General features: G+C 34.0%; 1 protein-coding gene across 8 annotated transcripts in view; it reads left to right on the forward strand.

Annotated features, from left to right (window-relative positions):
• The window catches only part of LOC145297921 (uncharacterized), a 209,600-nt gene that overhangs the window by 38,072 nt on the left and 144,644 nt on the right, over positions 1-26,884 (forward strand). For all 8 annotated transcript variants that reach the window (XM_080144859.1, XM_080144485.1, XM_080144663.1 and 5 more), the window contains 3 exons: positions 1,627-1,781; positions 8,052-8,318; positions 17,311-17,373. In XM_080144859.1, the coding sequence (XP_080000985.1) occupies positions 1,627-1,781; positions 8,052-8,318; positions 17,311-17,373 (485 nt within the window). The remainder of the gene's footprint in view (positions 1-1,626; positions 1,782-8,051; positions 8,319-17,310; positions 17,374-26,884) is intronic.

The raw sequence follows: 26,884 nt of genomic DNA on the forward strand, positions 1-26,884 counted from the left end.
ATGAAGGTCATTGATACGCTCTTACACGAATGAACTTCCATGGGGCCTTCCAGAAGTTGTTGGAACAGTACAACAAATGCATTGCAGCCGGAGGAGATTACTTCAAAGGGGACAAGAGTTTCGTGTGTCAATAAAAGTGCTCATATAAAAAAGTCTGGAAACTTATTTAATGCACCTCGTATATTTGAGTTTTTGGAACATGCAATTAAGGAGTTAGTCTCGGGTATCACCAGAGTACACGACTTACAATCACTTAATAACAGCAACTATTCATAAGAGTAGTGGTAGATGGACAAAAATCGGAGGCCTGCAATATAAATGCTGGAGTCCCTCAGGGGTCAATCCTGGGCCCAACTCTCTTTCTGATCTACATCAATGACCTCCCTAAACACATACTTAAATCATTTGTTGACATCTTTGCTGATGACACGACCATCTACGGCAACACATCAAAGGGTGTAAATGACAAAGTTCTCTCTGATTCTCTCCCCTCTGATCTTGAGCGCATGGTTCAGTGGGGGAAGACGTGGCTGGTTACCTTTAATGCATCTAAAACCAAACTCCTATCCTTACATCATCAACGCTCTGATCCCCATCTGGCATCAATTGTGATGGATGGCTCTCGTCTGGGTGAGGCCCCGTGTTTTTACAAGCTTCTGGGTTTGACCTTTACTCCTGATCTGAAATGGAACACGTACATCAAGTCTGTTGCCAAGGTCGCTGGAAAGATGGTGAGATCCTTCTACCGCTCCAGAAGATATCTCACTACTGATGCAATTCTCTATCTATATAAAAGCCAAGTACGTCCAAGGATGGAATACTGTTGCAATATCTGGGCAGGAGCTGCTAAAAACAGCCTATCCTGCCTTGACAGAGTACAAAATAGACTTCGTGGCTTAGTGGGGGATGCCCTTTTCTCTACCCTGCAACCTCTCTCCCACAGAAGAGACTTTGCGAGCCTATCCTTGTTTTATCGTTATTTCCATGGCAGGTACTCGTCTGAACTCCAATCTCTGGTCCCCCCTCGCCAATCTTTCACGAAAAACACCCATCTAGCTGAATCCACTGTGAAAAATTTCCCCCACTCTATATCTGTGCCTAAATCAAAACGTGGATTCCATGAACAAAGCTTCTTTCTTAGAACTGCACGCCTGTGGAACTCTGTTCCGTCTGCCTGCTTCCCACCGGACTCCAACTTGGATGTGTTCAAGTCCAATGTTAACAAATTCCTAATGAACCGCCCCCTTAATTAAACACTTCATCAAATCTCCACACTAACGTAATGTACTTGCAATAACCCTTATCCCTGAGTGGCTTCCGGGCCTTGATAAGTGGTGATCACTGTGTAAAAAAAAAAAAAAAAAAATTACTTTCCATGCATCTTGCACAAAAAATGTCTATGCTGACACGCTTTCTCAATCAGATCTTGGAATAGATTTCCAAGAGTGTTAATAAATGTGTCAACAATGCAACAATTTAAGGTGAATATGCACAGATGATCGGCTACTGTATCTTTTTTGTGTAAATTTCTACCACCCTTTTGCTACATGGAAATTGAAGCGTGATTGTTTTATTTTTTGCCAAATAAATTAAATTTAATTGAGCTCTGTCTGACATTTTTTCCAGACCAATGTATAAAACCAAGCCTATCTTTTGAAGAATATCTCTTTGATGATGGACGCATTTCTAAAACTTTTGATTGCAAGAACAAACAAATGATGACAATTTTAACATCTGACAGATTTTCTGGGCATCCCTTTCTAAAGTTTCTAATGCAAGAGGTAAGTTTCATTATCAAAAATATTCCAAGAATACAGACCTCTTATAAGGTGAAACGATACTGTTATAAGGGAAAATAAAGGGAAATAACTCTAAAAGAGTAAGGTTGTTTTCCCTGGCAGAGAAAACGAACTAAAATGGCGGACACACATTATTTTTTTATTTATTTATTAATTTTATTACATTTTTACCCCAAACAAGGAACATTGCCCCTTTGGTGTGGGGGAATACTATAACATCTACTGGGGTACTATGTGGGGATTTGGGCAGCAAGGTGTCTGTTCACATTACACTTGAACTTCTGCACGTCAGTACAGTTGGGGAAGCAGGGACCTGGAATGGAATTCCAAAGTCTAGCGGTTCTGTGGAAGAAACTACTGGAGTAGAAAGATCTTTTACATCTAGGGATCTCTACTGTGTGGGGGTGGGATTTAGCTGCCTGTCGAGTTTGTCGAGGGTGTCTACGTCGTGGGAGCACAAGTGCTTGTAGTTCGTCAGAGCATTCTCCATTATAATACTTGTAGAACAGGCAGAGGGATGCAACATTTCGTTGATGAGACAGAGGCTGAAGCTTAAATGCCAGTTCAGGGCCTATCAGATTGGCGACTCTCTTTTGAACCTTGACTAGGAGTGAGAGACTAGTAGTAGATGCACCAGCCCAAATGTGACTCCATACATGGGCGAATGGTGGCCTTATAGAGGTACAGGACACTTTCGGGTGTTAGTAGTTTTCTAGCTCAGTAGAGAGAGCCTACCTTCTTTGCAGCGGCCCTGGCAATGCTTTCAATGTAATTGTTCCAACTCATGTTTTCTGTGAACGTTAGGCCAAGGAGTTTGGAAGATGTACTCTCAGATAAAGTGTCGTTGGCCATTGCTATTGGTGGTAGAGAACGTTTCTTGTAATTATTGAATGAAACTAGTTTAGTCTTGGCAGCATTGAACGTGACCATCCATTTTTGTCCCCATTCCACTACAGATTGGAGGTCATCTTCTAGTGTTTCTGCCAATTCTTTAGATATGTGTTCATTTGTTTTCCTGTCGTGCCTGTTATAGAGCGTGGCGTCATAAGCATATATACCCATCTCAGAGGCAATTTTATCGGGGAGGTCATTTATGAATATTAGGAACAACAGAGGTCCAAGGATAAACCCTTGGGGCACTCCTGCATTTATATCATATTGTTTAGATGTACGACCGTCGAGGACAACCTGGATTTTTCTCTTATCTAAGAAGGATTTAGTTATGTTTAGTATTCTACCAGTGATACCGTATGATCTAATCTTCCTGAGGAGACCCTCATACCATACCCTGTCAAAAGCCTTAGATATATCTAGAGCTACCACTCTGCCCTCCCCCGCTTTGTCCAGTGAATGGTATATACGTTCAGAGATTACAGTGAGGATGTCTACTGTGGAACGGGCTTGTCTAAATCCATATTGTTTGTCAGTCAGAAGTTTAGCATCTGTAAGGTGATGAACTAGAGCATGGTTAATTAAGGTCTCCAATATTTTGGAAAAAAGTAGGAGGAGGCTAATGGGGTGATAATTTGATGGGTCAGTTCTTTCGCCAGAATTCTTGAATACTGGTACCACAGAAGCAGTTTTCCAACAGCCCGGAAAGCAAGATTCATTAAGGCATTTGTTGTAGAGTTTGGAGAGAACTGGAGCTACTTCAGCTGAGCACTTTTTTAATAGCACATCTGGGATAAGATTGGGTCCACATGCTTTTGAAGTGTCAAGGAAATTCAGGTAGGGGGTGATTGAGAGGGTCCAGTGTGGAGTTGGAGGCAAACCGACTGGCAAGCATGTTAGCCTTTTCGGTTGCTGATCAAATAACCTCGTGATTGTTGGTTAGTGGGGGAATTGTTGATTGCCCATTATTTACTACAGTGTTGTAGATTTTACAGAAGTCACGAGTTCCTAGTTTCTGTGCTTCGATGCGCTTTTTAGTGGTTTCAGTTAATACTCTTTTAGCTGTCGCTATTTCTTTCTTAACGTTACTTCTAGCTTCTATGTACTTCTGTCTGTTTGAACTGGACTTATGTCGGTTAAATCTGCGGTATGCATGCTGCCTTTGAGCAATGGCAGTTGCGCAAGTCAAAGTAAACCATTGGGGAGAGTGGGGCTTGCTATAAAATTTCCACATGGGGACATGTGCGTCAATTGCAGTTTTGAACCATTCAGTGGTTTCATTTGCGCACTATTCAGCAGGAAGAGAAAAAATATTTTCCCATGGGGCATCTCTGATAAGATCTCTGATGGCTTCCCAGTCAGCCTTATTATAATATCTCGTTGTTTTGAGCACTGGCTTTTCAGTTTTGGCTCTAGAGTGTAGGGCGATTTCAACCATTATCACTGCATGATCAACGTTCCTAAGTGGGCCGTCGGCATTCGTTATACAATCATCGGGAACTGTAGTCAAAAACAGATCTAGAAGTGATGCGTGTTGTTCTTGCTGATCAAGGAAACGGGTTGAGAATGTAACCATTTGTGATAGGGAGTGAGATATAGAGAAGCTATGAGTTGTGCTGCCCACTGTGTCTGTATAAGTAGAGAATCCCAACCAGTTTTTGTGGTGGACATTAAAGTCACCAAATACATGTACTTGTGCATTAGTGTCGAGGGAGAGTGCTGTGTCTATGCTGTCAGAGACTTTGTTCATTATGGTGCAGTCCTGGGTCTAGGGAGAGTGGTAGAGAAAATAAAAGTAGCTAATGTTGTGTTGCATGTTAAGTCTAAAGCACATAAAGGCTTGATCGTCTGATTCTAGGTTTTTTTCTCTAGTCAAGGGAAGAGTATTACAAATGTAAACTCCAAGTCCGTGCATATGTCTGTCAGAGTCCTTACGGCAGACTGTGAGATATCCAGTCATGTTAAAGTAGTTAGAGGGGATGGAGGAGTGTAGGTTAGTCTCACTTAGTACTAAGATATCCGGGGTATTTGTTAGGAGAAATGCTTCTACATCAGCTAAATTAGTTCTAAGCCCACGGATATTTGTGAATGCAAGCCTCAAGGGAGGAGGCAAGTTGGATTTGTTTGACCCTAAGCCTGGTTTAAGCTTATTTTTAGATTGTATTGTCATCATATTTTTTAAAGAGTTTCAGTTTAGGTAAGGGGGAGCTGAACAGGAGGTTATGCAGAGTATAACACATGCAACACAAGTAGACCATCAGCTGACTTTTCTTCAACTAGGATTGTGGCCTCAGGAAAGCGCACCGGGGATAAGTGCAGGGTCCCTTTCCCTGCGCGACCTGGCACTACAAACCTCCCGATATTATACAACTGTTGATGGATCAACCACTCTAAGCGCTACCAAAGAGTTAAGGCCCCTGTACTACCAGTCGGAATCAGCAGCCAGGAACTGTCAATCCCGTACCCTCAACCCATCAGAAGAAGGTTAACCCAATCTAATTGCACAGGCATATGTGGTACTCAAGCACTCCCAAGTGCCCAGTTTTGAGTGGTGGGATGTGTCGGGAGTGGGGAAAATGGCGTTCATTGCCCTAGACAAGAAAGAAGATCTACCACTGTGTGTTTCTGTCGAATCACTGTGATATCGTCTCTGCGCCTGACTAATAGGCAAAGAAGAAGTATGGAAGCCGGGTGATAGATAGAGCCTATCTACTCCTTAAGCAGTTTAGGTAATTTGTTTGAGTCACCAGCTCTAGGAAGGTTGTCATCCAAGACTGAAGAGGCCTCCCCCCCCCTTTGGTTTAGTTTCAGAGTTTTCCTTCTCCTAGACGGATGATCTGGGAAGATCTACTGGGTCCGTCAACACTGAGAGGGTTTGCTCTGCGCCTGGGTCCTAATCCAGGTATTTCTGTGACCTCGCATGGTTAGTTAGTGTTACTGGGTTAGTTTGTAGAGGTTATATATCTGCTGAATAGTTACACTCCTCAAACAAAGTGATTAAGGGACATTGCTATTTCATTGTTATTGGATAAAGGGGGTAAGTAAAGCTCATGCAGTGTAAGCAACTAAGTTTGTAAGGAGGCTTATTAGGAGTTAATGTGGTTTGAGGATTTTTCTTTATTTTATTTTATTTATATGTTAGCTTAGGTATAGGATAACGTTACAGTATGAGTAGGTATTAAAAATTGAACTAAGAGTTGTGCTTATCTCTGTATATTTTAGATGACAGGAGGGTTAAGATGTAAGTGCAATACAGTACGGATAAAACAGTAGGTAAGTTTTGCATCATGTGTAATTAGGTAAATAGATATATGGGCTGGTTTTCAATAGATGCAAATAAGTTAAAGTTATATTAAGTATGTGTCTATTATTAAAGGAAGATAATTTCAGCTTTCAGTTAAGAGTCATGGAACATTTTGTATAACAAGGAGTATCGGTTCAGTTTCATATTAATCGTTGCAACACTATCTAGGAGGAGACAAAGTTACTTAATGCAGGTCGCTTTGCTTCTGAGTACATACTTTGGCTGTTAAGTACCTAACTGGATAGGAATGAACTATAATGCATGTCTTAGAGGTAGAAATGTATAGATGTTTAGTGATGATTATTAAGCAGTTAGCATGTGAAGGTTAAGGGCTGGAAGTTAAATTCCACTACAAAGGCGTGTGCAATGTAGGAGTTTAGTGGCAGCTTGGGGGGATAGAGCAGATTGTTAGCTTTCAAGAGACGGGGATTATTAACTTACATATCGTTCTTGTAAAGTAAAGTTATCATTTTTTCGAGGCTTTTGCAGTTTACCAAAGACATTAAAAAACGAACAAAGACACGAAAAAACAAAGATATTGAAAAAGAATTATATTGTATTACTCGTTATGAAATAATTTTTCATAAAAAAATCGCTTAATTTGATCAAGTAGTTTTTTTTACATTTTTTATAAATTTTAATAAGATCGATCTTACCGCCGCCATCTTACCTATTTCTGCAGATGAGGAGGAGGCGCCAAGGAAATAACTCCATCACCAAATTTGACGACATTTTGAAACATGGACAGAAAAAATACCTAGATAGATATTTTAGTTTTTTCACTTATTTTACAGAGTTTCTCTGACCTTTTTTAATCCATTTTTCAATTTGTCCTTTATAAATCCCTTTTTCGTTTAAAGGGACTCCTCCTCGCCCACGGAAGTAGGCAAGATGATGGTAATACGATCGATTTCATTAAAATTTGATTTTCCTCTGTAGAAAAAACCCAAAACTACTAGATCAAATTAAGCAATGTTTTTGAGAATTTTATTCCACAATTAAATTGATTGTATAATGTTATAAATTAAATTAAAAAAAAAAAACATTCTTAATGCTGTAATATTTAAGTTATAAATTTATTATATTTTTTACTAGAATATCTTGTCCTTTCTCTTCCAGTTTTAACAACTAGTCCTTTACTTTTCCATGTTTAAGTTTAACCATATTACTTTTCATGTTCGCATTTTTCTATTGTAATCCATGATTTTTTCAGGCTTCCAGTAAATTCACTTCTTCTTTGTTTAATTTCAGTCTTATTTTTTTGTCCCTATAAACATAACATACACATATGTAATAACAATGTACAGCACTCGTCTGCTTTCAATAAAATCCCTCAATTATCTCCCTTTCATTCTTCCATTCTCTCTGTTTCACTTGCTACTTGTCTTTTTACGACAGCGATGAATTGGTAGCAACAGTAGTCGCTGAAGCGACGTGGTTACTATAGAAACGAGTCATAAAACACGTCACTCACCTCTTTATGTTTTTTATACGATTTTAAACGCCAGTAAATTTATCATAACTTTTTTTTTACTGAACAAAAATTGAAATGTTTTTTTCACAATATAGCTGAGAAGGTGATCTATAAACTGTAATAATTGTTTGAAATTTGGTCGAAAAATGAGTGAGCGGTGAAGCTTTAAAGCAGTTCTAAATGACTAAAACTCCCACTTAACCAAATATTCAAACACGGTAGTATTTGAATGATATATATATATATATATATATATATATATATATATATATATATATATATATATATATATATATATATATATATATATATTACTTACGGTAGTATTTGAATGATATATATATATATATATATATATATATATTACTTCAGAATATAGACTTTTGTTACATACATATATATATATATATATATATATATATACTTTTTATTATATGTGTGTGTGTGTGTGTGTGTGTGTGTGCATAATTCTTTCGTCAACAATCGTATATCAGAAGAGTAATATATTATGAATATATTTATTTTAATTGACACTTTCTTTCTTTCCCTATATATAAAATTGCTGTTTGCTTTTGTATTACAGAGTCAAAGCAATGATGATCTGATTCTGTTGCTTTGGGAAGACCTGTGCAAGTATATCAACATAAGAAAAACCTGTAACGATTACGTAAAGAAACTGCAAGAAAAAAAAATAAAGCGGTTATACTTGTTGACAGAAAAAACATCGAAAGATGATATGTTGAACAACACCATTAAGCAGATCATCTCATCAGGTTTTGAAATGGCGGAGGATGAGGATGAAAATGAAAGGATGCAGAAATTTGTGAAAGCTATAGATATGTGCAGCGACGTAAGTTGAACATTTTAGCTTTATAGCAACACATGTCGCCACGTATTTTGGCGCTATTTAAGAAAAATCTGAAATGTGCTGAGAATTTTAAAACAAACCTTAAAAATATGGCCAATGTCACCAATTTCGATGACAATAAAAGTTTGGGAAGTTGCAACATTTGATAATCCTCATTCAATTCTGGACAACGTCTGGTCTCCTTGCTAGTATTTATATAAATACGTTTTATTATATATCGTTTCACTGGGAACAGACACTCATTGTTATGCTCATCTAAAATTAAGGCTCAGTTTTATTTACTTTAACAATTGTTTCGGTCCTTTACTGATATTTTTATATATAGTGCTATGCATATATGTTTTTTTTTATTATACTTATACCAGTGAGGCTTTCATCAGTGCTAAATATGCATAAAAACAATATAACAAAAGTCACATCTACCTAGAGATAGTTCCTCTTGCCAACAGTCCAGTACATTCACAATTTGGAAGTTTTTCAATTTTTTTCTATAAAACCTATGCTAGAAGACTCCACATCCGTGTATATATCTGTCCAAATCCTTACGGAAGAGAGGAAGGTATTCTGTCATGTCAAACCAGTTTGAGAGAATAAAGGACTTCATTTAATTCTAAGATATCCGAGGAGTTTATTAGGTGAAAAGACTCTAAATCATTTAGGGTAGATACAGTCACGTTGACACACCAGTTCCCCCCAGATCACTGAAGTTAAGTAATGAAGAGCCTGACCAGTACCAAATGGGTTACCATTTGGGAAGGCTAGGTGCTCTATGTACCATGCCGAGTCATAAGAAATTTCCAGGTTGGTATCTGGAGGCGCATTAATTCATTGGGAGAGATTCACCCCTAGTCTTAGTTAAGACATGCATCTAGGAGAAGGTAACTCTGATGACGTCGGCAGCAGGAGGTTGGATGGCAATGAAGGAGGATGAATCTCTAGCAGATCAATGGTTCTATCGTATTAAGAGTTACATTATTCGACTGCAGCTATGTGGATGAGCTAAGGACAGTGGATAGGTGCAAACAGGGGAGTCAGGCGCTGGGGAAGGTAATGGCAACCTACCCCATGTATTCTGCCAAGTTCAAGATCATGAGATGTCTTCAGAGGAATCGGACCAACAATAGACCGAAGCCTATGGAAAACACTAACCATGATTTCATCTACGGCATGAACATAGAAGAAGAAGAAGAAGAAGAAGAAGAAGAAGAAGAAGAAGAAAAAGAAGAAGAAGAAGAAGAAGAAAGTGGATTAGTTTTGATGCTAAATATGCAAACACAATGAAACTATTAGTCGAGTCTTGTCTAGAGGGCTGTGGCATCGAGAAGTTATATTAAAGATTAAAAAAATACTTTTTAATGTTAAAATAAAACGTATTCCAACAGAAGTTTTTAAATCGAAGTTTAAACAAAAGTTTTTATATTGAAATAGAAAATATTTTTCTAAATTAAATATTTAAAAAAAACTTAAATTAAATATTAACAGAATAATTTTAATTCAAACACTTAAAATTTCTAAAGATCTTGACTTTACTTTAATATTTTCACTTAAAAATCTGATACATCCACAAAATTTAAAATTTTAAAAATTTAAAAAAATTACAAAAATTACAAAAAGTTAAGATATTCAATGAAAAACAATTAACAGAAAGTACAAAAATATATAAGATGCCTGGAAATAGTCCATTGAATGGAACATACCTGTATAGCAGACGAATTTGCAACAAACCCAAGCAGGAGCAAATTCTTTCTTCCTGGCTCTTACTTGGCAGCATACCTCTCTGTTGGAGTGTAACCTCGTTCGGGCCCTTTTGGCTCCGGACTAGCATGAGTACAAACAAGCCGACATGGCTATCTTCAAGCATGGACTTCCACGTGCGGTACACATGCATACTCTCTTTTGACTACAGGACTCTCTAATCTTTTGTCCCAACTACCAACTTCAACACGTATCTACTAAATACTTTTATCTTTCTTTCTCACTTCAAGAAGCCTGTCTAATTTTTAATCTACGTCTCCACACAGAAACTTTTTTTCTATACAATCCGTTTCTCTCTTTACTAATGAAGATAACCAATAAAGTTGCTTTTAAATATTAGAATGAAACTTCATTTCTTGTCTTCATTTCATAACTAAAATACTAAATATCTTAATGTCGATAAATACTGTTATCAGACCACTGTTTGAGTATGGTATCCAGGCTTCTTCCCCATAGCTAGTACATGATATTTATCATATGGAGAGAGTTCCAAGACTGGCTACTCGAATGGTGCAAGGTCTATTGGATTTGACCTATCAAAGCCAACTCAAAAAAATTAACTTTGTCGTTTTACTGAAACTACTATCAATAATTTCCCCAACTCTTTATCTGTGCCTAAACCTAAATGTAGATTCCATGAACAAAGCTTCTTTCTTAAAACTGCACACCTGTTGAACTTTGTTCGGTTTGCCATCCCCTTAAATAATCCAATTTCCACTACTAATGATTACTATGATATTGTCCCATTGATTACTTGTTGGAGACGCCCCTACATGGGATTAATGGACTATCTCATAACGTCACTTCCGGTATGGAATACTGGTGCCCGGCAGTCAGAGATTGGCACGCGACCAAGGAGGTTGGGTGCACACACTCCACCGTTGAGGAATGGTATTGCTCAACTCGCTTTGCCTGTAATATATGTGAATACATGTCTGTTTCCTAAAAATCCTGTGTTCCTTCGTTCTTATTACCATTTAACCCCATAACAACTGGCGACGTCGGATTCGACTTTCACACGGTTAACTCCACAAAAAACAAAAGGAAAAGAATGAATGAATTTGACTTCAAAAGAATTTCGGATTTACAAGCTAAGAATTCAGCTGGCAATTATGTTCTATAAAGAAAATTCCAAAAACAAAAAGAAAAAGAAAACGAATACAAGGCAAAGATATCGACGCAATTGTAAGTTACTCTTTTGGTCTCTATATTTAAATTGAAAAAAACTGTGCTAAACATATTTTGTTAAGGCCGTAAAAGTTAGTTTGGTTGCTTATTGAAAGAAGAAAGAAAAAATAGAAAAATGTTGACCCAATTTTACTGCGAGAACAATTCTATTGTAACTTGTTGACTGTTTATTCGCATGCAATTTTGAACATTTTTTTAAATGAAGTGAAAAATTTTTTTTGCCTTTGTTTTTTTGCTGCTAACTTTATGCAATATTTTAAAGGGAGAGAAATATTTTTTTTCCTTTTTCGTTTTACTTGGACTAAAAGAAATACTTTTTTCATTGAGTGGAATTTTCTGAAATATTCTATTTTTAACTGTCGGTCCTAAAGAGAAAATTTTTTTATTTTTCGTGTGGGGACAACTCCCCCCTTCTCCACAACCCCCCCCCAAAAAAAACAGCCATTTTGGTTAACTGCCAGACAATTCCACAATTATTTTTATTCTTTTGCAACTGTATGGTATCACAGTATATTTTTTTTTTGTTTTTGTCTCGCAAGTAAAATTTTTTTTGATCAAGTAGAGAATAGATACCCTGTAGCAGACGCCGCCGTCTGGCGGTGACCGGTGCACATTTCAACTAACACCGGTGATTCGACCTTGACATTGGCACAAGCACATGGCGTCGGTTGTATTTTAAAAATATATTAATTGTCACTGAAGTTAATGTTTTAAAAATAATTAAATAAATATTGAATTGTCTTAAAAACGCACACAGACTCCCCCCCCCAAAAAAAACACGGTACATAAAAATCAATCTTGGTCGCAAAAATCCGAAACAGAAAGACACCCATTTATTTAAATATCTTTTATTTAAATACTTCATTTTGTTACTTACTTAAAAAAAAGTTTCGTAAATGTATATTTTTTCTTTTAAATCTTCAAAAGTTTTGTAAATATATTTAAAAAAAAATTGCTGGCGAATATTCGAGCATGCTTGCTATTTGACGTGTTTACAAACAACTGACGCCATGTGCTTGTGCCAATGTCAAGGTCGAATCACCGGTGTTAGTTGAAATGTGCGCCGGTCACTGCCAGGCAGCATCGTCTGCTACAGGGTATCTATTCTTTACTTGATCCATTTTTTTTTATCCCCTCATATTAGGTTTTCTCTAAGTTTTTACCAAGAAATAAGGGACACATTCTCACACGTACACACTCAAGGAAAGGACATTTTATTTTTTATATTTTATTATTTTATCTCTCTTCTCCAGTCAAAAACAGAAATAAATTTTTTTTTCGTGCATTTGGAAAAGCCATTACAAGATGGAGGAGGTTAAAACAGTATTAATACAGCTAATCAAGGCCCAAATGGACCAGCAGCAGAAGGCTGAGGAAAATTTAAAAGAACATGATAAACAGCTCCAGTTACAATTTTAAGAGAGGCAACAAACATTGGAGGAGAGAATGCTACTCCAACAACAGAGACAAAAAGAGCTATTGTTAAAAATATTTGATAGAACGGAACACAGGGACGACAGTTTTGTTTTTTCCCAAAGTACAATATGGAATGCTATAGAAACGTTCAACTACCAACCGGAGTTTGATGGGACGTTTGACGCTTTCTATCGGAGATATGAGGAATTATTCACTGTGGATTGTCAAGAGTGGAGCAACGATAAGAAAGTTTGCCTACTTTTGAGGAAATTAGAGACCACAGAACATAGAAAGTTTGTGGATTATATTCTCCCCAGGAAGACGAATGAATAGGAATTTTCTGAAGTGGTCAAACTTTTATCCGAACTGTTCAGCCCAAATTCTACACTGAATACTTCGTACAATGCTTGTTTTATCTGCTCCATTGTCACCTCATCCCGAGCTGCTGGTTCATGGCATTAGTCTCCTTAGTGAGCCTCAATGGGATGACCATAGCTGGATCCTTAATTTTGTACAACCGGCAAACACGCTCGGCCTTCTCCAGCCATTCAACCACCAAAGGACCAGCCGGGGACCCGTCAAACTCTGGTATCAGCTTCAGGTCGAATATGTCCATGGTAAAAAATGTACGCCGAAATAGCTGCAAAGAAAAAAAAAGTATACAAAGCCTCAGTAGCATCATCATCCATCGGTACTTTCCGTAGACTCGTTTTCACGTCTGCCCCATCTGTGGCCTGTTTTATAAAAGACAGAGTCCTCCATAGAGAGCACACGAGATTCTGCGAGACTGCATTTTTTTTTTTATTACATTTTCACCCCATACAAGGCACATTGCCACTTTGGTGTAGGGGCTACTAACAGGGGCAACAACTACTGGGGTACTATGTAGGGATTTGGGCAGCAAGATGTTGGTTCATGTTGCACTTGAACTTCTGCACGTCAGTACAGTTGGGGAAGCAGGGACCTGGAATGGAATTCCAAAGTCTAGCGGTTCTGGGGAAGAAACTACTGGAGTAGAAAGATCTTTTACATCTAGGGATTTCTACAGTGTGGGGGTGGGATTTTGCAGTCTGTCGAGTCTGTCGAGGGTGTTCACGTCGTGGGGCACAAGTGCTTGCAGTTCGTCAGAGCATTCACCATTATAATACTTGTAGAACAGGCAGAGGGATGCAACGTTTCGTCGATGGGACAGAGGCTGAAGATTTGATTTCAGTTTAGGGCCTATCAGATTTGCGACTCTCTTTTGAATCTTGTCAAGGAGCGAGAGACTAGTAGCCAAAGCACCAGCCCAAATATGACAGCAATACTCCATACATGGGCGAAGGGTGGCCTTATAGAGGTACAGGATACTTTCGGGTGTTAGTAGTTTTCTAGCACGGTAGAGAGAGCCTACCTTCCTTGCAGCGACCCTGGCAATGCCCTCGATTTAATTGTTCCAACTCATGTTTCCTGTGAACGTTAGGCCAAGGAGTTTGAAAGACGTACTCTCAGATAAAGAGTCGTTGGCCATTGCTATAGGTGGTAGAGAACGTTTCTTGTAATTATTGAATGAAACTAGTTTAGTCTTGGCGGCATTGAACGTGACCATCCATTTTTGTCCCCATTCCACTACAGATTGGAGGTCATCTTCTAGTGTTTCTGGCATTTCTTTAGATATGTGTTCATTTGTTTTCTTGTTGTGTCTGTTATAGAGTGTGGTGTCATAAGCATATATACCCATCTCAGAGGAAATTTTGTCGGGGAGGTCATTTATGAATATCAGGAACAGTAGAGGTCCAAGGATAGACCCCTGGGGCACTCTCGCATTTATATCATATTGTTTAGATGTACGACCATCAAGGACAACCTGGATTTTTCTCTTATCTAAGAAGGATTTAATTATGTTAAGTATTCTACCAGTGATACTGTATGATCTAATCTTCCTGAGGAGACCCTCATGCCATACCCTGTCAAAAGCCTTAGATATATCTAGAGCTACTGCTCTGCCCTCCCTTCCTTTGTCCAGTGAATGGTATATATGTTCAGAGATTACAGTTAGGATGTCTGCTGTGGAACGGGCTTGTCTAAATCCATATTGTTTTTCAGTCAGAAACTTAGCATCTGTAAGATGACGGACTAGAGCATGGTTAATTAAGGTCTCAAATATTTTGGCAAAAAGTGGGAGGAGGCTAATGGGGCGATAATTTAATGGGTCAGTTCTTTCACCAGAATTCTTGAATACTGGTACCACAGAAGCAGCCTGGAAAGCAAGATTCATTAAGGCTGTCATAAGGCCGCAGGCATCTTGGACCCTTTTCAGCATCATGACTGCTAAACTCCTGGCCGACAAACAATATGGATTTAGGCAATCCCATTCCACAGCAGATATCCTAACTATAATCTCTGAACGTATACACCGTTGATTGGACAAAGCAGGGGAGGATAGAGCAGTAGCCCTTGATATATCTAAGGCTTTTGACAGGGTATGGCATGATGGTCTTCTAAGGAAAATTAGATCATATGGTATCACTGGATTAATTAAATCCTTTTTATGTAAGAGAAAAATCCAGGTTGTCCTCGATGATCATACATCTAAACGATATGATATAAATGCGGGAATACCTTGGACCTTTATTATTCCTGATATTCAGAAATGACCTCCCTGATAAAATTGTTTTGGAGATGGATATATTTGCTGATGACACCACTCTCTATAATAGGCATGAGGGGAAAACAAATAAACACATATCTAAGGAAATGGCAGAAACACTAGAGGATGACCTCAAATCTGTAGTGAAATGGGGACAAAAATGGATGGTTGCATTCAATGCTGACAAGACTAAGCTTGTTTCCTTCAATAATTACAAGAAACTTTCACTACCACCAATAGCAATAGCCAAGAACACATTACCTGAAAGTACTTCTTTTAAACTCCTCAGTCTAATGTTTACAGGAAACATGAACTGGAATTGATACATTGAGAGCATTGCCAAGGCTGCTGCGAAGAAGATGGGCTCTCTCTACTGTACTAGAAAACTACTTATGCCTGAAAGTATCCCATACCTCTAAAAGGCTATCATTCACCCATGTATGAAGTACTGCTGTCACATTTGGGCTTGTGCATCTGCTGCTTGTCTCTCACTCCTGAACAGGGTTCAAAAGAGAGTCGCAAACTTGTTAGGTCCTGAACTGTCATCTACGTTTCAGCCTCTGTCCCATCAACGAAATGTTGCATCCCTTTGCCTGTTCTACAAGTACTTTAATGGTGAATGCTCTGACGAACTACAAGCACTTGTACCTCCTCGATGTGAATACCCCCAACAAACCCGCCAAGCAGCTAAATCCCACCCCTATACAGTAAAGATCCCTAGGTGTAAGAAAGCCTTCTACTGCAATAGTTTCTTCCCCAGAACTGCTAGACTTGGGAACTCCCTTCTGGGATTCTGCTTTCCCAACTGTACTGACATGCAGAAGTTCAAGTGTAATGTGAACAGACATCTTGCTACTCATCTCCATTCATAATACTCTTATGTCCCCGATAGTAGCCCCCTATTCAAAGTGGCACTGTGCCTTGTTTGGGGTGAAAATTGAATTAAAAAAAAAAAATTCTTGGGGTAGTTCAGTCTGACTTTCAAGTGAGGTAATAAATGTATTAGCAACAAAACAATTGATGGTGACTTTGAACTACTGTGTAAATCTTCTGTGTAAATTTCTACCACCTTTTCCCAATATAGCAATTGAAACTTGTTTTATTTTTGCAAAATGAATTGAATTGAATGTGCGTTTCTTATTAGCATGACTGTAATGTGAATATAAACAGTTTCATTTATAGAAATTAGTTTTTAAGTATTGCTTGTACGTAAAATATATTGTACAAGTATAGATAATTATATTAGGTTCACAAGAAAGTTCCTGCAGAATTTTTAATTTTGATTTCAAATGATATATTTTCAAATAAGTTTTCGTTATCATACCTTTACTTTATATATCATTTAAAAGAGCGTTTTTCACTCTATCTAATCGTTTAAATTACAATCGTTTAAAATTACAATCGTTTTAAAAACAATTATCTTCTTTTCAGAATGTTGAATATAAGATGAAAAAAAGCAAATTCGCACAATTTTCTCATTTCAATTTAAGCTAGGCCGAAAAGCTGCTGAAACAGCTCATGATATCAACGAAGCATTTGACCCAGGAACCACTACTGAACACACAGCACAATGGCGTGTTAAGAAATCTTGTGGTGGCAACAAAAGTTTTGAAGCTGATGAGTGTAGTGGTCAGCTCTCGGATGTTGATAAGGATCAATGAAGAGCCTTAGTCAAAACCAATCCACACGCAACTGTTTGAGAACCTGTTTCTGAATTAGACGTAACGTATGAAAGACCCATAAAATTGCTATTTCAAACTTGAGGATGACAAACCAATGAAAATATCTTTTCCCATTTAAGTGTGACAAACCTACATGACAGATAAAAAAAAGTGCCATTTCAAATTGAATTGTAACAGACCATCCTACAGACCGAGTCACTTACAGAGATACATTGGCTCACCTCAAAATAATAAAGTTTCCAAATTATTGAACAGATATTTAAAATGATGATTACCAATAATCTATTTCTTTTTTATATGCCAGATCTTGAAGTCATTATGGGAGAAATACATTCAACATGAAATGAAGAAACTGAAAAACGCTTCAGTGAGTAGAAAAAAATTCTTGTGTTTTTTTTAACTGACGTATTATGTGAATTATCTCCCTTATTGACAATTTATCTTTCGTGTAGAAACCCTGCTGATCACATGATCAGCCTCCAAAGAAGTTACGTAATTGTTACTCAAACATGAGTATCTTGTTTCAATCTTTTAATTTTTTTAAAAACTTTATTCTTATTCACCCTAAACAAGCTAGATTGCCACTTGGATGCAAGGGACTACTATTTGGGACCATGTCTATAGCGACACTATGTAGAAAGTTGGGCAGCGAGATAGAACCATGTGTACAGGAGTCTATGTAAGTAGATGAGCGAGATGTTCATTTATATTACATTTAAATTTCTGCATGTCAGTACAGTCAGGGAAATAGGAAACAGAGAGGGAATTCCAAAGTCCAGCAATTTGATGGAAAAAAAACTATTTCAGTAATAACCTTTCTGGTATCTATGGAGCTCTATGTTGAAGTTAGGAGATATGTTAGTCGGAGATATTTATGTATTTAGGAAGAGATTTTTAGTACAAATTTCTGAAACCTGCAAATGCATACATCTTATTATTTGTTGTTGTTGAGTTTTTGAAACATGATTACATATTGATTACGACAAAAAACTTTACATGCTTCTGTGTTATGGTTGTATTAATTATTTGCATTGAATATTTTTTCAAATATCGTATTTGTAGATTATTTCTTTAAATTAATCATCCCGAGGAAGTCTTGGAATAAAGAGGAAACATTGATATATATATATATATATATATATATATATATATATATATATATATATATATATAAAATTTATTTATACAAACATTGATGGCTACATATATGCATACATGTTTCTGTAATCACCCGTTATTAGGGAGATTACGTCTTTAGGCCAAGAATTACCCTCGAAAACTGACGATCAGTTTTCGAGGGTAATCACAACATTTGAAGGGACATGGTTGCCATCATTCGGAATTTCGAAGAATTATAGTAGAAAATATAAGAGTATTGCAGAGTGAGAGAAATGTAAATAGGCTAAGAATACTCGAGACGTTGTACATTAAAACAAAGAAGCCTATAATAAATAATATTAATTATGAGTGCAGCTGAAACGTTTTGAAATGTTTGGGATAATTTTTGAATAAATGTATGTGTGTGTGTACATGTATATGAATATACTTAATATATAAAAAAAAAGAAGCCCACCCACCTAACTTGTAACAAGCTACCGCGTGAATATGAAAAAATGTATATATATATGTAATTTAAAAAATAAAAATTCTACATTCATTTCTACAATATGCTTGAGGATGATAGAAGCACTTATGTCGAAAGCGCTCGCGATTATGGATTCAACTTATACAATTTCGAGAAGAACACAAAAAGGACTATTCAGAGATTGGAGAAGATAAAAAGGAAAATTGTAAAACAGAATAACTCCGTGCTATTCAATAATATTTGTCTAAATATATATATATATATATATATATATATATATATATATATATATATATATATATAGAGAGAGAGAGAGAGAGAGAGAGAGAGAGAGAGAGAGAGGGAGAGAAGAACACAAATTTAAGACTAAATTATATTTTACATGAATTTATTGTTCAACAGGATACTCAAATAACATATATTAAAATTTCTTTAATTCACAGAGTTTCAAAGAAATGCTTTCCTCTCATATAACTATAATTATAAAATCGGCCATGGGAGTTGTTATGCCGGCTAAATTATCTATTAGTGAAAAAAACTTTAATGATTTAAAATAATCTTCTATTCCTCGACTGCTTGCAAACGGATTTTTCTAAAAACTTGGATTACTCATATTTTGGACTATTGCACACATTTTGGATTTTAATTTGAATATTTTTGTCAACAGTATAATTCCGGTTTCTTCTTATGGAAACACTAACTCTTGTCATCATTTCATCTTGGAAATTATTAACGTCTCCATATCATTTCATCTTGAAAATTATTAACGTCTCCATATCATTTCATCTTGAAAATTATTAACGTCTCCAAATCATATCATCTTGAAAATTATTAACGTCTCCATATCATTTCATCTTGAAAATTATTAACGTCTCCATATCATTTCATCTTGAAAATTATTAACGTCTCCATATCATTTCATCTTGAAAATTATTAACGTCTCCATATCATTTCATCTTGACAAATTATTAACGTCTCCATATCATATCATCTTGAAAATTATTAACGTCTCCATATCATTTCATCTTGAAAATTATTAACGTCTCCATATCATTTCATCTTGAAAATCATTAACGTCTCCAAATCATATCATCTTGAAAATTATTAACGTCTCCATATAATTTCATCTTGAAAATTATTAACGTCTCCATATCATTTCATCTTGAAAATTATTAACGTCTCCATATCATTTCATCTTGAAAATTATTAACGTCTCCAAATCATATCATCTTGAAAATTATTAACGTCTCCATATCATTTCATCTTGAAAATTATTAACGTCTCCATATCATTTCATCTTGAAAATTATTAACGTCTCCATATCATTTCATCTTGAAAATTATTAACGTCTCCATATCATTTCATCTTGAAAATTATTAACGTCTCCATATCATTTCATCTTGAAAATTATTAACGTCTCCATATCATTTCATCTTGAAAATTATTAACGTCTCCATATCATATCATCTTGAAAATTATTAACGTCTCCATATCATTTCATCTTGAAAATTATTAACGTCTCCATATCATTTCATCTTGAAAATTATTAACGTCTCCATATCATATCATCTTGAAAATTATTAACGTCTCCATATCATTTCATCTTGAAAATTATTAACGTCTCCATATCATTTCATCTTGAAAATTATTAACGTCTCCATATCATTTCATCTTGAAAATTATTAACGTCTCCATATCATATCATCTTGAAAATTATTAACGTCTCCATATCATTTCATCTTGAAAATTACTAATGTCTCCATATCATTTCATCTTGAAAATTATTAACGTCTCCATATCATTTCATCTTGAAAATTATTAATGTCTCCATATCATTTCATCTTGAAAATTATTAACGTCTCCATATCATTTCATCTTGAAAATTATTAACGTCTCCATATCATTTCATCTTGAAAATTATTAACGTCTCCAAATCATATCATCTTGAAAATTATTAACGTCTCCATATCATTTCATCTTGAAAATTATTAACGTCTCCATATCATTTCATCTTGAAAATTATTAACGTCTCCATATCATTTCATCTTGAAAATTATTAACGTCTCCATATCATTTCATCTTGAAAATTATTAACGTCTCCAAATCATATCATCTTGAAAATTATTAACGTCTCCATATCATTTCATCTTGACAAATTATTAACGTCTCCATATCATTTCATCTTGAAAATTATTAACGTCTCCATATCATTTCATCTTGAAAATTATTAACGTCTCCAAATCATATCATCTTGAAAATTATTAACGTCTCCATATCATTTCATCTTGACAAATTATTAACGTCTCCATATCATTTCATCTTGAAAATTATTAACGTCTCCATATCATTTCATCTTGAAAATTATTAACGTCTCCAAATCATATCATCTTGAAAATTATTAACGTCTCCATATCATTTCATCTTGAAAATTATTAACGTCTCCATATCATTTCATCTTGAAAATTATTAACGTCTCCATATCATTTCATCTTGAAAATTATTAACGTCTCCATATCATTTCATCTTGAAAATTATTAACGTCTCCATATCATTTCATCTTGAAAATTATTAACGTCTCCATATCATTTCATCTTGAAAATTATTAACGTCTCCATATCATATCATCTTGAAAATTATTAACGTCTCCATATCATTTCATCTTGAAAATTATTAACGTCTCCATATCATTTCATCTTGAAAATTATTAACGTCTCCATATCATATCATCTTGAAAATTATTAACGTCTCCATATCATTTCATCTTGAAAATTATTAACGTCTCCATATCATTTCATCTTGAAAATTATTAACGTCTCCATATCATTTCATCTTGAAAATTATTAACGTCTCCATATCATATCATCTTGAAAATTATTAACGTCTCCATATCATTTCATCTTGAAAATTATTAATGTCTCCATATCATTTCATCTTGAAAATTATTAACGTCTCCATATCATTTCATCTTGAAAATTATTAATGTCTCCATATCATTTCATCTTGAAAATTATTAACGTCTCCATATCATTTCATCTTGAAAATTATTAACGTCTCCATATCATTTCATCTTGAAAATTATTAACGTCTCCAAATCATATCATCTTGAAAATTATTAACGTCTCCATATCATTTCATCTTGAAAATTATTAACGTCTCCATATCATTTCATCTTGAAAATTATTAACGTCTCCATATCATTTCATCTTGAAAATTATTAACGTCTCCATATCATTTCATCTTGAAAATTATTAACGTCTCCAAATCATATCATCTTGAAAATTATTAACGTCTCCATATCATTTCATCTTGAAAATTATTAACGTCTCCATATCATTTCATCTTGAAAATTATTAACGTCTCCATATCATTTCATCTTGAAAATTATTAACGTCTCCATATCATTTCATCTTGAAAATTATTAACGTCTCCATATCATATCATCTTGAAAATTATTAACGTCTCCATATCATTTCATCTTGAAAATTATTAACGTCTCCATATCATTTCATCTTGAAAATTATTAACGTCTCCATGTCATTTCATCTTGAAAATTATTAACGTCTCCATATCATATCATCTTGAAAATTATTAACGTCTCCATATCATTTCATCTTGAAAATTATTAACGTCTCCATATCATTTCATCTTGAAAATTATTAACGTCTCCATATCATTTCATCTTGAAAATTATTAACGTCTCCATATCATTTCATCTTGAAAAATTATTAACGTCTCCATATCATTTCATCTTGAAAATTATTAACGTCTCCATATCATTTCATCTTGAAAATTATTAACGTCTCCATATCATTTCATCTTGAAAATTATTAACGTCTCCATATCATTTCATCTTGAAAATTATTAACGTCTCCATATCATTTCATCTTGAAAATTATTAACGTCTCCATATCATTTCATCTTGAAAATTATTAACGTCTCCATATCATTTCATCTTGAAAATTATTAACGTCTCCATATCATTTCATCTTGAAAATTATTAACGTCTCCAAATCATATCATCTTGAAAATTATTAACGTCTCCATATCATTTCATCTTGAAAATTATTAACGTCTCCATATCATTTCATCTTGAAAATTATTAACGTCTCCATATCATTTCATCTTGAAAATTATTAACGTCTCCATATCATTTCATCTTGAAAATTATTAACGTCTCCATATCATTTCATCTTGAAAATTATTAACGTCTCCAAATCATATCATCTTGAAAATTATTAACGTCTCCATATCATTTCATCTTGAAAATTATTAACGTCTCCATATCATTTCATCTTGAAAATTATTAACGTCTCCATATCATTTCATCTTGAAAATTATTAACGTCTCCATATCATTTCATCTTGAAAATTATTAACGTCTCCAAATCATATCATCTTGAAAATTATTAACGTCTCCATATCATTTCATCTTGAAAATTATTAACGTCTCCATATCATTTCATCTTGAAAATTATTAACGTCTGCATATCATTTCATCTTGAAAATTATTAACGTCTCCATATCATTTCATCTTGAAAATTATTAACGTCTCCAAATCATATCATCTTGAAAATTATTAACGTCTCCATATCATTTCATCTTGAAAATTATTAACGTCTCCATATCATTTCATCTTGAAAATTATTAACGTCTCCATATCATTTCATCTTGAAAATTATTAACGTCTCCAAATCATATCGTCTTGAAAATTATTAACGTCTCCATATCATTTCATCTTGAAAATTATTAACGTCTCCATATCATTTCATCTTGAAAATTATTAACGTCTCCATATCATTTCATCTTGAAAATTATTAACGTCTCCATATCATTTCATCTTGAAAATTATTAACGTCTCCATATCATTTAATCTTGAAAATTATTAACGTCTCCAAATCATATCATCTTGAAAATTATTAACGTCTCCATATCATTTCATCTTGAAAATTATTAACGTCTCCATATCATTTCATCTTGAAAATTATTAACGTCTCCAAATCATATCATCTTGAAAATTATTAACGTCTCCATATCATTTCATCTTGAAAATTATTAACGTCTCCATATCATTTCATCTTGAAAATTATTAACGTCTCCATATCATTTCATCTTGAAAATTATTAACGTCTCCATATCATTTCATCTTGAAAATTATTAACGTCTCCAAATCATATAATCTTGAAAATTATTAACGTCTCCATATCATTTCATCTTGAAAATTATTAACGTCTCCATATCATTTCATCTTGAAAATTATTAACGTCTCCATATCATTTCATCTTGAAAATTATTAACGTCTCCAAATCATATCATCTTGAAAATTATTAACGTCTCCATATCATTTCATCTTGAAAATTATTAACGTCTCCATATCATTTCATCTTGAAAATTATTAACGTCTCCAAATCATATCATCTTGAAAATTATTAACGTCTCCATATCATTTCATCTTGAAAATTATTAACGTCTCCATATCATTTCATCTTGAAAATTATTAACGTCTCCATATCATTTCATCTTGAAAATTATTAACGTCTCCATATCATTTCATCTTGAAAATTATTAACGTCTCCATATCATTTCATCTTGAAAATTATTAACGTCTCCATATCATTTCATCTTGAAAATTATTAACGTCTCCATATCATTTCATCTTGAAAATTATTAACGTCTCCATATCATTTCATCTTGAAAATTATTAACGTCTCCATATCATTTCATCTTGAAAATTATTAACGTCTCCATATCATTTCATCTTGAAAATTATTAACGTCTCCATATCATTTCATCTTGAAAATTATTAACGTCTCCATATCATTTCATCTTGAAAATTATTAACGTCTCCATATCATTTCATCTTGAAAATTATTAACGTCTCCATATCATTTCATCTTGAAAATTATTAACGTCTCCAAATCATTTCATCTTGAAAATTATTAACGTCTCCATATCATTTCATCTTGAAAATTATTAACGTCTCCAAATCATTTCATCTTGAAAATTATTAACGTCTCCAAATCATTTCATCTTGAAAATTATTAACGTCTCCATATCATTTCATCTTGAAAATTATTAACGTCTCCATATCATTTCATCTTGAAAATTATTAACGTCTCCAAATCATTTCATCTTGAAAATTATTAACGTCTCCAAATCATTTCATCTTGAAAATTATTAACGTCTCCATATCATTTCATCTTGAAAATTATTAACGTCTCCAAATCATTTCATCTTGAAAATTATTAACGTCTCCAAATCATTTCATCTTGAAAATTATTAATGTCTCCAAATCATTTCATCTTGAAAATTATTAACGTCTCCATATCATATCATCTTGAAAATTATTAACGTCTCCATATCATTTCATCTTGAAAATTATTAACGTCTCCATATCATTTCATCTTGAAAATTATTAACGTCTCCATATCATATCATCTTGAAAATTATTAACGTCTCCATATCATTTCATCTTGAAAATTATTAACGTCTCCATATCATTTCATCTTGAAAATTATTAACGTCTCCATATCATTTCATCTTGAAAATTATTAACGTCTCCATATCATTTCATCTTGAAAATTATTAACGTCTCCATATCATATCATCTTGAAAATTATTAACGTCTCCATATCATTTCATCTTTAAAATTATTAACGTCTCCATATCATTTCATCTTGAAAATTATTAACGTCTCCATATCATTTCATCTTGAAAATTATTAACGTCTCCATATCATTTCATCTTGAAAATTATTAACGTCTCCAAATCATTTCATCTTGAAAATTATTAACGTCTCCATATCATTTCATCTTGAAAATTATTAACGTCTCCAAATCATTTCATCTTGAAAATTATTAACGTCTCCAAATCATTTCATCTTGAAAATTATTAACGTCTCCAAATCATTTCATCTTGAAAATTATTAACGTCTCCATATCATATCATCTTGAAAATTATTAACGTCTCCATATCATTTCATCTTGAAAATTATTAACGTCTCCATATCATTTCATCTTGAAAATTATTAACGTCTCCATATCATATCATCTTGAAAATTATTAACGTCTCCATATCATTTCATCTTGAAAATTATTAACGTCTCCATATCATTTCATCTTGAAAATTATTAACGTCACCATATCATTTCATCTTGAAAATTATTAACGTCTCCATATCATTTCATCTTGAAAATTATTAACGTCTCCATATCATATCATCTTGAAAATTATTAACGTCTCCATATCATTTCATCTTTAAAATTATTAACGTCTCCATATCATTTCATCTTGAAAATTATTAACGTCTCCATATCATTTCATCTTGAAAATTATTAACGTCTCCATATCATTTCATCTTGAAAATTATTAACGTCTCCATATCATTTCATCTTGAAAATTATTAACGTCTCCATATCATATCATCTTGAAAATTATTAACGTCTCCATATCATTTCATCTTTAAAATTATTAACGTCTCCATATCATTTCATCTTGAAAATTATTAACGTCTCCATATCATTTCATCTTGAAAATTATTAACGTCTCCATATCATTTCATCTTGAAAATTATTAACGTCTCCATATCATATCATCTTGAAAATTATTAACGTCTCCATATCATTTCATCTTGAAAATTATTAACGTCTCCATATCATTTCATCTTGAAAATTATTAACGTCTCCATATCATTTCATCTTGAAAATTATTAACGTCTCCATATCATTTCATCTTGAAAATTATTAACGTCTCCATATCATTTCATCTTGAAAATTATTAACGTCTCCATATCATTTCATCTTTAAAATTATTAACGTCTCCATATCATTTCATCTTGAAAATTATTAACGTCTCCATATCATTTCATCTTGAAAATTATTAACGTCTCCATATCATTTCATCTTGAAAATTATTAACGTCTCCATATCATATCATCTTGAAAATTATTAACGTCTCCATATCATTTCATCTTGAAAATTATTAACGTCTCCATATCATTTCATCTTGAAAATTATTAACGTCTCCATATCATATCATCTTGAAAATTATTAACGTCTCCATATCATTTCATCTTGAAAATTATTAACGTCTCCATATCATTTCATCTTGAAAATTATTAACGTCTCCATATCATTTCATCTTGAAAATTATTAACGTCTCCATATCATTTCATCTTGAAAATTATTAACGTCTCCATATCATTTCATCTTGAAAATTATTAACGTCTCCATATCATTTCATCTTGAAAATTATTAACGTCTCCATATCATTTCATCTTGAAAATTATTAACGTCTCCA

The sequence above is a fragment of the Euprymna scolopes genome, chromosome 1, assembly GCF_053919585.1.
Source record: "Euprymna scolopes isolate OS-2025 chromosome 1, ASM5391958v1, whole genome shotgun sequence".
Classification (NCBI taxonomy): domain Eukaryota; kingdom Metazoa; phylum Mollusca; class Cephalopoda; order Sepiida; family Sepiolidae; genus Euprymna; species Euprymna scolopes.